The sequence below is a fragment of the Rhamphochromis sp. 'chilingali' genome (genome assembly GCF_963969265.1).
Source record: "Rhamphochromis sp. 'chilingali' genome assembly, chromosome: 7".
In the NCBI taxonomy this organism is placed as follows: Eukaryota; Metazoa; Chordata; class Actinopteri; order Cichliformes; family Cichlidae; genus Rhamphochromis; species Rhamphochromis sp. 'chilingali'.
In genome coordinates, this window is record NC_137934.1 from 13935727 (window position 1) to 13951263 (window position 15537).

The following is a 15537-nucleotide window of genomic DNA, read 5'->3' on the forward strand; positions in this document are numbered from 1 at the left end:
GCAAAGATGCTGTTCCATTGTACGGGAGAATTGCATATTATTTTAATTCCGCACCTGTCTTTATCCTTGTAACGGTGTTTGTTTATTGTTTGTTTCTCATCAGTTATCTGCTTCCCAAAGTGTAGAAAATACCAACACATGTTTACTACTGCCCATTAAACCTAATTCTCAAAAGCTGCTTAACACGTTTACTCTATTTTTTTGGCAACTTTGTTGCATTGGGTAGGCCTTATTAAGATCACATTATTATTCTAGCCTAGTATATATAGTGCCAGCCTCTTGGCAATCAGATGTGGGAGAGGCTCTTCCAAAGGAAAACGAAAGTGTTTTGCAGAAAGCAGAATGGCCTCCTCCTGCCGTGAGTATCTTTCGCGCTATGTTCCTTGTAACATTTCTATATTTTACTGTTCATATATTTTATAAAGTCTGGTGGTATTTTGTTTACTGTTTGTTTATATTTCCCTTTAAATCACATGCGAATTATTTTTCACAGCTCTCATTCTATCAGAGTTTCCATAAAGATTTTCTGTGAGGTCAAACATGCCTAAAATGTGCAAATGTGCAGCATATTTAATATTTTAACAAGACCAATAGTCTAGATTTGAACTCTTATTCTGAGACACTGATTGTCATTGTATAGAATTAGACGTTTACTTTCTGTTTCATTTACTGTGAAGCTCGATTGCATAGAATGCCTACATAAAACCTGAAAGCTGGACTTTAATAGTTATGTTTTAATTCCTCATTTACATAATTTAATTAAAGTTAGTATGCATTTTTCTTTTATTTATACGTTTTTATAAACGTATATTATTAACATGTGTGAAACTCTTAATAGCATGTTTAACTAGCCAGCAGGGGGCAGCAGATAAACAAGTTATTTATTTGCAATACAAACCGGCACAGAAACTTTGTTTTCAGATTTTTCTAATAGCGCCAGAAGAATTGTAAAAGTTATTTTATACATATATATAAAATAATTAACATACATTAGATAGAAAGGTGGAGCAGGTGAAAAAATAATAGCTAAACATAGTTCTAAAGTGAAAGGGACAAAGCAGCTCAACAACAAGTGAGGGAATGCAGCTTTACAAGTTTTCAGCCTGCCTTTATTACCAACATATCGAAACTATATTGTCATACGTTATTTCAAAATAAAAAATACCGTAGTGTACAAAATTATTGAGCCACCCCTCACTTCTCAATAGTTTGCTTCCAAGGAGCCAGGCTGTTAAAGCGGTATTGAACAATGCTACTCTAGACTTTCTGATGGTTTTCCTTTGGACATTGGCTGCTTTATCACTCATTTACAGTCCAGGGCTTGTACCTGACCATTGTTTTTGTTTGTTAAGCCACTTAACATTGGCTTAACGATGTTAAGTCATTCCAGCAAACAAAAGGCGCCTAACTCAAGTTATGAATGTCATGTGCTTAAGATATTAAGGGTAAAATATTCGTTGATCCATCTGCTGTTTGCTGAAGCCTCATCACAAATGGTTTCAGCGGAAGAAGAAGCCATTTTTAAAGAACGGAAACAGTGAGAAAAGCCTGAGGTATGCCAAATTACATAACAACAGGGACTGAAAATCAGTGGCAACAGGTCTTAGAGAGTGATGAATCCAAGTTTGAAATCTATGTTTCTAATCATCATCAATATGTGCAAAGATCAAGAGAGAGATACAACTGTGAATCTGTAAAATATGCCGGAGGCTCTGTCATACTTCGGAGCTGCATGTCAGCCAGTAGTGTTAGGGATCTTGTCAAAATTGTTTCATCAATTTGAATTATGAACATAAGAAAAGTGCAGTCAGATTTAAATCCACCATGCAGTACCAGCTGATTGGCACTGGGTTTGTTTCTCAGCATGACAAAAAGCCCAAACACACTCAGTGTAGTAAAAGCTAGAAAAACACACAATAGACCAGCATCCCCAGAGCCCGGACCTCAACACTTTTGAAGCAGTGTGGGATCATCTTGACAGAAAATGGAACAAAAGGCAGACCAACATCCAAAGAAGAGATGTGAATGCCCTTCAAAAAGCCTGGAGAGCTTTTCCTGAAGACTATTTAAAGAAATGGAAAAAAAAGGCTTCCTACCAGAGTTAAGGCTGTGTTAAAGTATAAAGGTGGTAAAATCAAACATTGACAATTTCCATGCATATTTTCACACATTTCAATAAGTTTCTGGAACAATTTCCCCACTCTACTAGCAAAAGCTAAACAAATTAGGGGTAACTCAAGACTTTTGCTTAGTATCATATGTACTTTAACATCCTCAGCTCTGACAAGAAAGGTCTACCACAAAGCCCTGAGCATTAGTGAGATGAGATGTTGTTTCTGTGCCTTCAGAGTCTGGCTCAGAGTTACCCTCTGTAGTTGAATTCAGGCCTCAATGCAGGTCGAGTTCCACAGTGAACTGTATGTTTTGTTATGCTTTTCCATTCTTGTAGCAAAGTTGCCCAAAAATATGTACCTGTATTTGTTCATATTGCTTTATATATTCAGGGATGTATCTTTAGTAAATAAAGAATTTAGCTGTATATCGAAGGAACAAAATATGAAAGCATATCATGCATTTTTTGTTGTTGTTTTGTCCAGAGGCTGACGATGAAAGCACTTATGGTTCTGATGTCAGCAATGAGTCAGACAGCGCTGAACCATCAGATGAGGAAGACAATGAGGAAGATGTTTTACCCTGCAAGTTTTACAACAAAGGAAACTGTAGGGACGGAGAAAGGTGTGCTTACCTACACGTTTGCAAGTACGCTCTTAAAGGAAACTGTCGTTACGGCTCCAAATGTAGACTAAACCACACTGTAAGTCAAGGTGTGCCCTCCAGTGCAAGCGGCAGGACTCCGGATCGGTCATCATCTAGTCATGGTGAGTATTTGCTTTTGGGGTTTTCAGTTGTTTGTTTTATCGCCACAAGACGTTTTTTCTTTTTTTCTTTTTTTTTTAATTTAAGTGAGAAAGATTATTCACAAGTGAAAAACATTCAAGACAGTTTTTAGTCTTCCCAGGACAGGATGTTCCACTAAATTTCCCACAATGTCAAACTGTGCAATGCTCAAAGAAACCAAACAGCTACATTTCAGGCTTGCAGGCCTCTACAGTTCTCAGTAAGCATGTTAAATGTTAAATTTCACGAAAGCAGAATTAGAAAAAAACTGAATAGTATGGGCGTTTTTCAGGAGAACTTCTTCTCCTGTGGTGGAGGGCTGATAATTTGTTCTTGTTTTACCGCCACGAGACCTTGGGCGCCTTGCAGCCCCTGAATCGACCATGAACTCCTCTGTTTATCAAAGTATTTTACAGTCCAGTGTGAGGCCATCTAGCTGACAGTTAACACTTTGGTCTCCAACAATATCAGCTAGTTCCTAACAAATAGCTGCAAGAGCCACATTTTACCTTATACATATATTTACATGTTCGAGCCATATTAGAGCAGCTTTAATGTCCAGTAATAAGTCACCAATTACAATGTAATATATAATGTCTTTTTGTTTTGTTTTTCTAACCAGACCAGAGGCTTACTGATGGCCGACGCTACCAGTGGCAGCTCAATAACGGAAGAGGCTGGAAAGATGTTGAAAATGATCACATCCTTGAGGCCCAGTATTCGCTGCCCCACACCAAAAGCATCAAAATATACAACACATCATACGGGTAAGCAATGAGTTTATGAAGAACTTTTTATTTCCAGGCACACTGTAGTCACTACGTGCTTCAACTTTCCTCTCTCTACAGGGCGGTGAGCATAGACTTTAAAAGGATGAAAGTTCTTGGGAAGAAATTGAGAGTGAGACGCCTGGATGACGGTAACACTGCGTGGATTTGGTACTGCATGTTGGGTCGTCGTTGGATCAAGTATGGAGCCAAGGTAGATAGCAACTAGATCTTTGCTTAAGTTAATGGAAATTGTTCTCCTTTGTCTGTTTGGTAATGATTCTTCTCTCCCTCGCGGACAGGATTCAAAGGGCGTCTCCACTCCTGTGAAGAGCTCCGACATAGAGGAAAAGTTTCAGAGAAATCCAACGAGCTCCTTTACTTTTAACGTCAATGGTGAAACTTTGGAGCTCAAATTTAAAGGTGAAGTGAATTCACTAATCTGTAAATTTGTAACACCCTTCCAGCTAAATTCCAGCTTTTTCTTAACAGTCATTAGCCTATTCCTTATTTCTGTTTGTTTGCTTAGAAATGCAACAGGTGAGTAAAAACAGGAAGAGGAAAGTCACCCGTCGACCTACGTACCGGCAACCACAAGCAGTCAGGGGGTGAGTGTTAATTTTCCTCAAGGATTTTTGTTCAGTTAAAAATTGTCAAGAAGATAAGATGAGAGAATTTAACATAGTTTTCTGTTTTATGAAATATTTTTGATTTTGTTGTCGCAGAGTTGCTCTAGCATCCTCAGGTTTCCAGAATCTTAGCTTGGGCACTAAGCCACAGTGGGAATTTGAAGGCGACAGTGGAAAATGGCACGAGTTCAAACACAGGGTATGTCATCTGTGCAGTGGATGTTATTTTTAGGATTATTCAAAGTACAATTTCTGAGTTATTGCATTGACATAAATCATCACAGTTTGTCTGTGGATTTTGTCTTAACAGAAAAGGACTTCCACTGACTGCTCAGTAACCAGTGATGACATTGAGAGCAAGTACCAACAAAACAACAAAGGCACCATGCCCTTCACAGTGGCAGGACAATCCTACAATCTTGACTTTGGAGGTTGAGTTTTTATATTTTAATCCTGTAGTAAAAAACTCGAAATAATAATTAATTGTTGGCTCTTAGAGGCATTTTAATAAACAACTGACTATCCATATCTACCTGTTCCAATATGAAAAAGTGATGTAACATTTATTTAACATTAGACTTTTGTTGATTTGTTTATGATTTTCCACAGCAATGATCCAGACCAACGTCAGGACCAATCACACACGCAGGGTGAGACGTGTGCTGGTGTGAGCCATCAAGATGATTTCCTGACCTCCAGAAGACTGTGCAGCAACGTAACCACGATGCTGCCACGTTCCTCTAACTTGAGATTTATATGAGATTTATTTTTGGATGGTTAACACATCCTTTTTATTGTTGAATTTCAGAATTTACCTCATTGCAGGCCTTGTCATGGGTGAAGTTTACAAGGACACTTTTAAATGCTGCCTGACAATCTTCCACTCCAATAATGCATTCTACCAACTTGCCTTTTAGCATCATGGTTGTTTAAATTATTCATCTTATCAACTCAGGTCACAGTAAGCATTTTTTTCCACACTTCCATATGGGGATGGAGGGGAAAATTTGTTCTTATAGCCAATAATTAAACAAAAGGAAGTGTATAACAAACACTTTGAATGCATGGGATATGATACATTTGCCTTTTTTTTAATGTAGAAAAATGAGATGTAACTGTGCAATATTAGTTCGAGGTCTTTTTGCACATTACCTTTGAGATCTTTTTATGCTTTTAACACACAAACTGCCTTGAAAAGTCTCCGTGCCTCTTTGCATTGTGCCACAGTTTTTGCTTTTTGTGGTTTATTTGGCTTTGCACAAATGCACCAGAAACGGGTTTCACTGATTTGGGAGAACAGACTACTGCATCTTTGGTATTCTCTAAATGTAATAAAAAATGTTTGAAAGTCACAACACACCAAGACTTTCCCCTTTTGTATATGCAAGTAGGACACCAGAACCTCAATGACCAGTTCTAAACAAATATTTTTTCAACAGCTTGCTTACATTTACATTTACAGAGGGCGATCGTGGCTTAAGAGTTTGATGGGAACTAGAAATGTCTTATTTTCTAATTATAATAAAATTTGGATTCATGTTGAGTCAACACTAAATTAGTCAGAAATGTAAATGAATATAAATATTTCTTTGGGGTAGTGTAGACCAAGTGGCGAGGAAGGTGATAAGTAGACAGCATCAGCATCAATTTCTTTTAATTGTACTTTATTTCTGACATCTCCATTATACCATTTTTAAAAACACCTCGGTAGGCAAAACCTCACTTGCTTTATACAGGACTTTACATACACCTGAATCTCATTACTCTCTACCACTGAAAAATAGGTTAGACCAAACAATATGATCTAAACAAAAAACAGGAATACGATTATGCATCTAACTGACAAACTCATTTACACAGCTAAATGGTTTGAAAAGTAAAACACTGCATACAATACAACTCAAAATGTTACTTTAAGGAAAATAAACAATGCTATACACAATGAAAAACCCTGCATTTGGTTGCACCCTGTGATGCAATCAATGACATCATGACGCTATATAAGTAGGAAGTACTGGGTGGCCCCTCCCACACATACAGAACCTCAACAAATGGACAAAAATGGTAAGTATAACCAAAGCAACGTAACCAAACATAATTTATTAGAAATTTACCTGTGAATAGAAGAAAATTCAAATGACCTGATGGTTAGTAGTATTTGCTTTAAAAACATATGCATGGATGTAATGGATGTAACTAATGCTACCACAAACACACTCGGGATAGTATGTCAAGCAAAGTTACACCAGCAGTGTCTAAATTAAAGCATTATGGCCAACTGTACAAAAACAAAACAAGAGATTGATTATCGATATGATCAAGAGACGAGTGGTAAATGAGTAACTTTCGTCATAATTTATGAATAACTTTTAACAGAACACCTATATAAGTGTACAGAATAGGAACTGACCTCACAGCCCATTGTCCCTTCAATGGTGCTAGTTTCAGTCATTGTGCAAATGTACCAATTTATAAGGTTGGGGAAACCTGCAGTCAGCTGAGACTGAAGAAGTCGCTCCGATGCATGACGAAACGTTTCACCCACTGAAAACGCAACGTCCAGATGAACAGAATCAGCCTTTGGGAACTGACAGCGGGGGGGGGGTGTGACATATAAATGGGGAATGTTACATATGACGGCACTCACACATAATTAAGACACACTTACAGATTTTGTCTGTGAAGGTAAGACAACTCTAAGCCATTGACAAAATAAGGGAGGGGGCAAAACTCAGAGGGTGGGGTGTTGTTTACAGGTAGGTGTTAGTGAGAGAAGAGATGGGCAGCAGTGGGCTGACAGAGTAAGGAAGGGAAACAACGAAGTCTCATGCACAGTTAATTGATTAGCAAGGTAAATAGCAACTGGATGGAGAGGCGCTGTTTCATAACAGTCATGTTAATTAAACAGCATCACAATATGAAAGAGTCAAAGAACTCAGTCCTTCTGAATTTCAACAACCAGTGCAGAGCCTTTTTGGTAACATGTAACTTTCTCATGTCTTAACTTTGTAAAGCAATAGGAATATTTTAAAGTTCCTGTTCCTTAAACTTTGCCACATTAAGTTGCAGGTAGTTTTGTTCACACCAAATATCAGCGTTGTCTACTCTTCCTCATAACATTGTAGGCCACAGGGAAGTACAAAAGGGTAATTTTGCGGTGAACTGTTCCTTTAATACCATGAAAGAGCAAGTCTACAGTCATCTGATGGCTTCACTGTGCTTTAATTTTTGTCGCTGTGAAAAGAAACCAAAGCACTGGAATCAGCTGTAGTGTACACTCTCCAGAGACAGCCTTAGGGGAGCGTCATTATCGGTACTTTAGCTCCACCTATGTACCGGTACGCGCTAAATTGCATTAGCTGAAGCCCAGAAACGAAAGTGTAAGCCATCGTTTCAGTGAAACTATCCGCCGGCTTCGGTCCTCGATCGCAAGTAAATACAGCGATTTAACGAAACTATTTTTTTCAAGTTTTAATCTGGAAGTGGCTTTTTAAGACTGACTGATTGTGTTTTTTCTGCTTTCATTCTGTCACAGTGGATTTTTATTATGAGATGAGGGTAAGTGTGTGTGTGCTATGTGGAGGGGTTTGACAGGGTCTGGAAAAAAAAACAGGCGAGCTTGTGTTCATGGCATCATTTCTATTAATTGCTTCCAGGACAATAATGAGGAGGAGCAGATTCCCCAGAACACCCCAGGTCTGTTTGACGTGACAGTTTAACTTCCTGCTATACTGCCTCTATCATTATAAGGCCATAGTTTAGAACACAGAAGACAGTAAAATGAGAACATGTAGCATTTTAAGAACAAAAAATGTCTAGTTTTGAATTTAATGGCACTAATACATCTCAAAAGTTGGGATAAGGCCATGCTCCCCGCTGGGTGGCATCTCCTCTTCCTTTAACAACAGTCTGTAAACAACGAGCTGAGTGCTGATAACAACCCAGACCGTCAATTTGTTTTTTAGGCTGATGTTTTCTAGAAAGAATTTTAAATTTTGACTAGTTCGATCACATAACAGTTCTCCACTTTGCCTCAGCCTAAGAATCATCTTAGCATCCCACACTGATTTCAGACTTGATTTCTCTAGATTCATGTCACTGACATGTTGCCATTTAAACTAATTAATTGCAAAATGTTCCTCCAGCAGTTTTTTTTCTTTTTAGTACTACTTAATTTTCCTTTTGTTGCCCTCATTTGAAATGTTTGAAATGTGTTGGTGTCTTCAAATTCAAAATAAGCTAATATTGCTCTTAAAACAGTACATATTCTCTTTTTAAACACTTGATGTATTGTGAGTAAGATATTGGTTTATGAGATCACTGCATTCTGTCTAACATATCTTTATTTCAACAGTCAATGGGAAGTATTATGAGTGGCAGCTGTCAGTTGGCCATCAGTGGCTGAAAATTGAAAATGACCATGTGATTGAGACCCACTACTGCCAACCAGGAGCCAAGGGAATCAGTATCAATACAAGCCATGGGTCAGTATGTTGTGATTATATCTGATAGTATCAGCAACTTTAACGAAGTGAGAGTTGGTCAGGGAAGGGAAATGGAAATGTGTCAGATGCCATTTGAAATTTTACAAAGGTAAACCGAAACTCAGTTTTTGGGCTATTATAAATTAACTTTTTACTGTAGGTAGAACAGTCCTGTAAAGCCTGTACGCTTACAAGAAAAAGGGTTCAGTCAAGTTGAGCCATAAAATGAAATGGATCAGCTGATCAAACACAACAACACCTAACATCACTGGAAGACATCAGTTCTTCTATGCATTCTTTAGCTTTAGCCTGCACATATGCAAGCCACTTTTGAACCCCTCCTCACGCCATGCAAGGCCATCATGTTAAATATAAACGTTTGACCACAGAGGTCCTGTCTATAGAAAAAATATTATTTTATCAACAATAAGTATTGATACAGATACAGATTTTGTGTCAGGACAATGGAAAATAAATTATTGCATCAATAATCTTTTTTTAAAAGGAGCACATTCAGAGAAGTATACTTTTCATTTTAATCTTTTATGTTTCCACAGGGTGGTGTTCATAGATTTTGATACGTTACAGGCTAATAATCCAGGTATAAAGGTGCAGAGACTAAGCTTCCTTCCTCGGGGGCAGGCGGAAGACATAGGCTGGTACTTCAGAGATGACCAGCTGTGGTGTGAATATGGAACACAGGTGAGGAAAATTGCAGGAATTAACTCCTTAAATTCACTTGAAGGTTTTCTTTGAGTATTCCTTGTCATCTTCCTCTTCAGGGTTCCAACACCATGTCATCATCAGTCAGCAGTAGACAAGTTGAACAGCAGTTCACCACGAACCCTCAGGGAACCTTCAGATTTACAGTGGGCCGTACACCCTACTTGATCGATTTCTCCAGTATGTGGTGTTTATAGTGATATATTATTGTGAGCTTGCTCTTTTATACAGCTATGGAAATGTGTTTTCATTTCACTTTGTAGCCATGACGCAGAGAAACCTCATCACAGGCTTACAAAGGAAGCTGCGCAGGCGTCCAAAATTATCCTCCAACACTGGAGCGTAAGACTTTTTTCTTTTATTCCTGTAGTTTAGACAGTCTTTGTACACTGAGCAAACTTAGTCTACAGAGATGTCAGTAAGAAAAGTATCAAAACTCCCCAGAGAATAAATAAAAAGTTTCTCTGAAGAAGGCTAACGGATGTCACGGGAAAAGAACATGAATGATAATCACTTCTTGTCTCTGCAGAGTTGGCTTGACCTCAGACTTGCCTGCAGCTTCCTCCTCGCAGACCGGTTCTGTGGGCTACAGGTGGGAATTCATGGGAGTCAGAGAGCAATGGACAGAATACCAAGCACATGTAAGTAGGTCATCCAAAAACTGCATGGAAAAATTTTAAAGACTTGCACTAAGCTGCATAGTAGCATCAAAGATACATCAAGAACTGCCCTTACCTCGGCAAAGGAGGTTATGCTTGCATGGCACGTGTACGGATGTCTGTAAACAGCTTGAGAAGTTTTAATGAATTCTGATAAAACTTTGTAGGAGTGTAGAGTGGGGTCATGTTAGCAATCCATAAAAATTTGGATTACATCGAAAGAGCTCTTCAAGGTCAGATTAATGATTTATTGGTCAAAAATTGACAGAAAGCCTTGTAACTCTGAACCTATGATTCTTACAAGTGTACTGTCAACATATAGAAAGGGCTGTAAGATTTCAAGTATCATGTCACATCTGACCTCTGACCTCTCATTAAAGGAAAGGAAAAGTTTCCACAGGATTCTATGGAGTCCTCTTGAAAAACTAAGTACACCCCAGTAGCTTGTAGCACCAATAACTGCTTTCTATATGTGCTGTGTGCAGATATGTTCATTTGACAGCGCTGCTATTGAGAGACAGTACCAGCTGAACAAACAGGGCACACTGAACTTCAAGATTAACAGATATTCATACACACTGGACTTTTCAGGTATTGTACACACTTCAGAACTGCTCTTCTGTTAAGCCGAACAATTCATGCTTTTTTTTTCTTTTTTTTTTTTTTTAAGCAAATCATATGGCCACTGAGACATTATCTTCATTAATTTATCATAGGTATGTACCAAGTCAACAACAATTTAGGGACAAGAAGATCAGTTAGAAGGACTCCTATATATGGTGTTCAGCAGAACATCAGGTAAGGAGAAACATTTGGCCACACAGTGACCACATCTCTTATTTTGTGCTAATTAATAACATGAATTAGGTTAAATATTATATTTTGAGGACATTTACTGATGTTAACACTAAAAGATTGACTAATGTTAAGATTGTTTTGCCTCAAACACACCAGATATGCACATAAAGATGTATATGCTGTGAATGAATGAATTTCAAATCTTTTGTTTTTTTTGTTTTTTTTAGTTCAGGCCCTCAGGCACAATGGCAGTTCCTAGATATGGATGGATCATGGAAAGATTATTCCAAAGTAAGCCACAACTTTCTTTTTATTCATGTGTAGACGGTGCTCTAGAAAATCCTATAGAGTACATTTAGTGCATTCCATCAATCTGTCCAGCCGTCCATCAATCTTCTGCCAGGTCTGGGTCATGGGGACAGATGCTCAGACCTACCACTCCTCGCCTCCTCCTCTGCCTGAAAGTCATGGCCTTGAAGTTGGAGATGCTAATTATCATTCCGGCTACTTCACACTCTGCTACAAACCATCTCGGTACGAGCTGGAAGTCATGGTTTTATCAACCCAATGAAACCATGTCATCTGCAAATAAATAAAGAGATAAGAACCTGTGACCACTGAACTATTGGCTGTGCCCAGAAATTCTGTTCATGAAAAACAGAATCAATGACTAAGGACAGCTCTGGCACGGTCAAGCTTCCTCTGGGAATGAGATTGTGTTAGTGTGGGCAATATGAACCAAGCTCTCATTGTGGTTGTACCACAATACTCTATACTCCTAAAGCACTGTCAAAAATGCCCTTTTTAGATCCACAAAACACATCTAGAGTTGCTGGGCAAATTCCCACATACCTTAAAATTCCTTGGTGTCTTTTTCGGGTAGAGGGAAACTACCACTCCAGTCTGCCAGTAAGGAATTGGGAAGTGTGTCAACCAAGAGAGCTCCATAACATCCCGAGCTTTTTGAGAAACCTGGGGCCTCGTCCCTTAGAAGCTTCATGTGCCTCAGTGAGCAGAGCCCCAGTGGCATGAACCATAGTGAGTTCTCATCCTGGTCCCCATAGTCTTGTTACTTTACAAAAGGCCAACAGTGGGATTCAGGAAAATTTCAAACTACTCCTTCCACTACCCCACAATATCTTCAGCTGAGGTCAGCACTCCATCTCTGCTGCCTCCCCCTGCCAAGTTGTCTGACTGTATATATGTATAATATAATATAATATAATTATGGTTATTCATCTATAATATTTCTGTTGAGATGTTGTAGGTTTTGGGGTTAATTCCAAACTGAAACACAAACAATCCCTCGCACAGTTTACATACTTTAACATGGAATTATGGTAATTTGAGCAAAGTATTGGGTGACCTAACCAGAATTTAACAACATTGCCTGACTGTGTTTTCTCTGATGTGTTGTTGCTCTGTGTTATTCAGGGAATATGCAGCACATCCAGTCAGGAGATTGAGTTCCAGTACAAACTAAACCCATCAGGAACTATGACATTTTCCACCAGGAACTTCAGCTATGAGTTAAGCTTCTCAGGTAAGCAGCAAACATAATCAGAAACCTTTAAAGTTAAAAGCCATATTCAAAGATTTGTATAATTGAAGTTGTGAATAAATGCACTTTTTGTCTTTTATAGCCATGACTCAGAGAAACCTGAGCACGGGCACAACCAGAACGGTGAGAAGACTTAATCAGTGACTGAGCGGACAACAGATTTGTAGGTCGGGGGTCAACTTAATGATGATCCTACCAGTTGTGTCACTGCCCACCTCAGGTTGGCTCTCCTGTCAGAAACTGCCTCCTGCCTTCCTCCTGCCTTTAACTTAACACAACTGATAGACATTTACTTTGTCCCCTCTGAAGACATGTTGTTTTTAATGCAAGCGTTATAAATTTTATTTTTCCACATTTAAGATGACACTACGTTTAGTGTTAAGCAGTAAAATGTATTTCCTTTATCAGTTTTCCACATTTCTGGGTTTAGGGCTGGTTTTAGCAGATTATTCCATATTTAAATAAGTGGAATCGTTTACAAAGAAATCAGTGGGAGGAAAAAAAAAATTCAGTTTACTTTAAGCCTTTTGTTAACTATGGTTTCATAAAATGCAACATGCTTTAGTAAATCTTCAAATATTCACAAGTTGTTGTAATGACTGGAATTTTTAAAAGTTTTCCCTTTTTATCCTTTGTCCTTAGCATGCATGTTTTTAAGAATTTATTAAAAGTGCCTTTTAATCAGTGCACTTTGCTTGTGTTTACTTTCCTTAATTGAGGTTCCTTACATTTACATTCCAAAATCTAAATTCGTGTTTTAAAGTCATCAAAGAAATAACCACCATATATGGTGTACAGATGTGTATATGTACAGATCTTCAACCTAAGAGACCAGCACTGTGACACATAAAACAAAGCCGTATTACACATGCAGGACAGCAGCTGTGTACAAATAATCTTGTGGAAGAATAAGCTTTCAGTTTCTCCTTTGAGCTTCTGCTAGGATGCATCCCACATGTTGATCTAAGTATAACAAACGTCTACTTGAAGACATTTTTAATCTTGCATGGAAAAAATAGGGAAATTAACAGAACACAAAGATTCAGTTGAACAATTAAGACTCCCATTAGTAGCGTTTTATACAAAAAAAAGGTAGTGTAATAAAAGATAACACATTCAAACTGTTAGCAACAATCATCATCTGAGGAATCAGCGTGACAAAGGTCATTACAAAAATGCTTATGTCACATAGCATTCTGTAATAACTTTTCCTCAAATATTTTATATTCCATATTTGTTTTTGGTGTTTATAGGGATGGCTCATTAGCTGTTTACATATTTGCAGGAACATATCAATTTAAGGAAGCAGGAAAGACCAGAAAACCAACATAGAATACAGCCTTTGTGCATTAGCGTAGTAATAATATATCCTAATATAAATTATGTAAATGATAGTGCAGGGGTGTGAAACTTGCGGCCACCCCTACTTACAGCCCGTATATAGATCTTGAAGTTACTTTTTTTTGTTAGAGAGGATTTGCGGGGAAAAACTGCATTCACGTTTGCAGTTTTGTCTTATACAATACTTGAAATTTTAAAAAAAAAAACACTCTTTTGGAAATATTTGTGGGTGTTTTCTTGTGTGTTTCTTTTAGAGTGGCCCTCCGATGAGATGACAGTGCCAACAGTGGCCCACAGCTTAAGTTTGAGACCCCTGTTGTAGTGTATTGCAATGTTAGAATATAAAGCATCTGCAGAAGGCTGTTGCTGTGTAAATGAAACAAAAATGATTTCTGTTCATCTGTAAACTTATGTTGACAAAAAGAATACATCTACAATGTGATGAACCTTACCATTGACTTATTTTATTGTACTGTGGGAGGTTTTTATTTTATTTTATTTATTTCATTCTATTTCTATTACAAGGATACTCAATTCTGCACTTTAATAAAGAAATGCCCTAAAAATTTCTGGTTTTGTGTGTTTTTGTTTTATTCACAAGTACTCAAACAGAGTCTTGCCCTCTCTCCATTCTAGACTGGCACATACAAGGCTCTCTAAAGGGTAATTGCAGGAAACTAAGACAGCGATAACAGCATTAGTACGTCTTCCTCATAGGCAATTGAGGGAAATTTTATCTTCTCTGAATCATATGGACCAACCAAACCCTAGTCCACACACTGGATGAACTTTAGCCCACCAGCAGAAAGTGAAAGCAGTTGTTTGTGTGGAATGGCACGTTTAGGTCTGTCTTCGATCATAAGTAAGTAAACCGGCGTTTAACAAAGTTATCTAATTACATTTTAATCAACAATGCAGAGAGAGGTGATTTTCTTCTTTTTTGTTTTCACAGGTGGTTTTTCTGAGTTGACGGTAAGAGTGCTGTATCAGTCTAAGCAGTGGGGGAAAAGGGGATAAAAAGGTTTTGACCACAATATGTTTATTTATTGTTATTCTAGATTAATGAAGGAGCAAAGGTCTATTGGCAGGAAACTGTAGGTCTGTATGACACATTTACATGCATACATTCATTTACATAGGATTGCCTTTTAGTCCTTTGACTTAAGGACCATTGATTTTTCTATCTCATCTGACTGTGCCAACAGCAGCTACTTAAAAAGAACAATATGGCCTAAAATAACAACTAACCATAAAAAATAAATACACTACACACGAAGCCATAGCCTTTGTGCAGATTTGCTCAAAAACACATATTAATAAGTGGAGTGTGTACGATAACATGATCTTTGCTTGTGTTTCACAGTCAACAGGAAGAATTATGAGTGGCAGCTGTCAGTTGGCCATCAGTGGCTGAAAATTGAAAATGACCATGTGATAGAGGCACACTACTGCCAACCAGGAGCCAAGGGAATCAGTATCAATACACGCCATGGGTCAGTGTGTTGTGAGCATATCTGATAGTATCAGCAACTTTACAAAACTGAAAGTGAGCATGTCATTGGTCAGAAAAGGACCTTTAAGTATTTATATGGAACTTTTTACTGGGGGGTGGAACAACCTTCATAACAGTGTTATAGAGTTCAGTAAAGCCATAAAATCAACAGATCAGCTGATCTC

At 38.0% G+C, this 15537-nt stretch overlaps 2 protein-coding genes across 4 annotated transcripts; both read left to right on the forward strand.

Moving 5' to 3' along the window:
* The first annotated feature begins 211 nt into the window (after positions 1-211).
* On the forward strand, positions 212-5651 carry LOC308400062 (uncharacterized protein). The gene is made up of 9 exons (XM_080887549.1): positions 212-358; positions 2598-2879; positions 3521-3665; positions 3747-3879; positions 3968-4088; positions 4195-4273; positions 4391-4493; positions 4605-4725; positions 4904-5651. Exons 1-9 carry the CDS (start codon positions 343-345, stop codon positions 4963-4965), a joined length of 1062 nt encoding a protein of 353 aa, XP_080743675.1. The 5' UTR covers positions 212-342; the 3' UTR covers positions 4966-5651.
* Positions 5652-6316: 665 nt separating this feature from the next.
* Positions 6317-14416, forward strand: LOC308400263 (uncharacterized protein). Of its 3 annotated transcripts, none has more exons than XM_080887850.1 (13): positions 6337-6358; positions 7830-7852; positions 7951-7990; positions 8649-8778; positions 9336-9480; positions 9561-9681; positions 9765-9843; positions 10031-10142; positions 10646-10751; positions 10877-10958; positions 11186-11249; positions 12393-12501; positions 12602-14416. In XM_080887850.1, the coding sequence occupies exons 1-13, from the start codon at positions 6346-6348 to the stop codon at positions 12661-12663; spliced, it is 1086 nt and encodes a 361-aa protein (XP_080743976.1). In that variant the 5' UTR covers positions 6337-6345; the 3' UTR covers positions 12664-14416. The 3 variants fall into 3 exon arrangements, with proteins under 3 accessions (XP_080743978.1, XP_080743976.1, XP_080743977.1); XM_080887851.1 differs by lacking the exon at positions 6337-6358 and adding an exon at positions 6424-7726; XM_080887852.1 differs by lacking the exon at positions 7830-7852 and having other exon boundaries at positions 6317-6358.
* The last annotated feature ends 1121 nt before the right edge of the window (positions 14417-15537 follow it).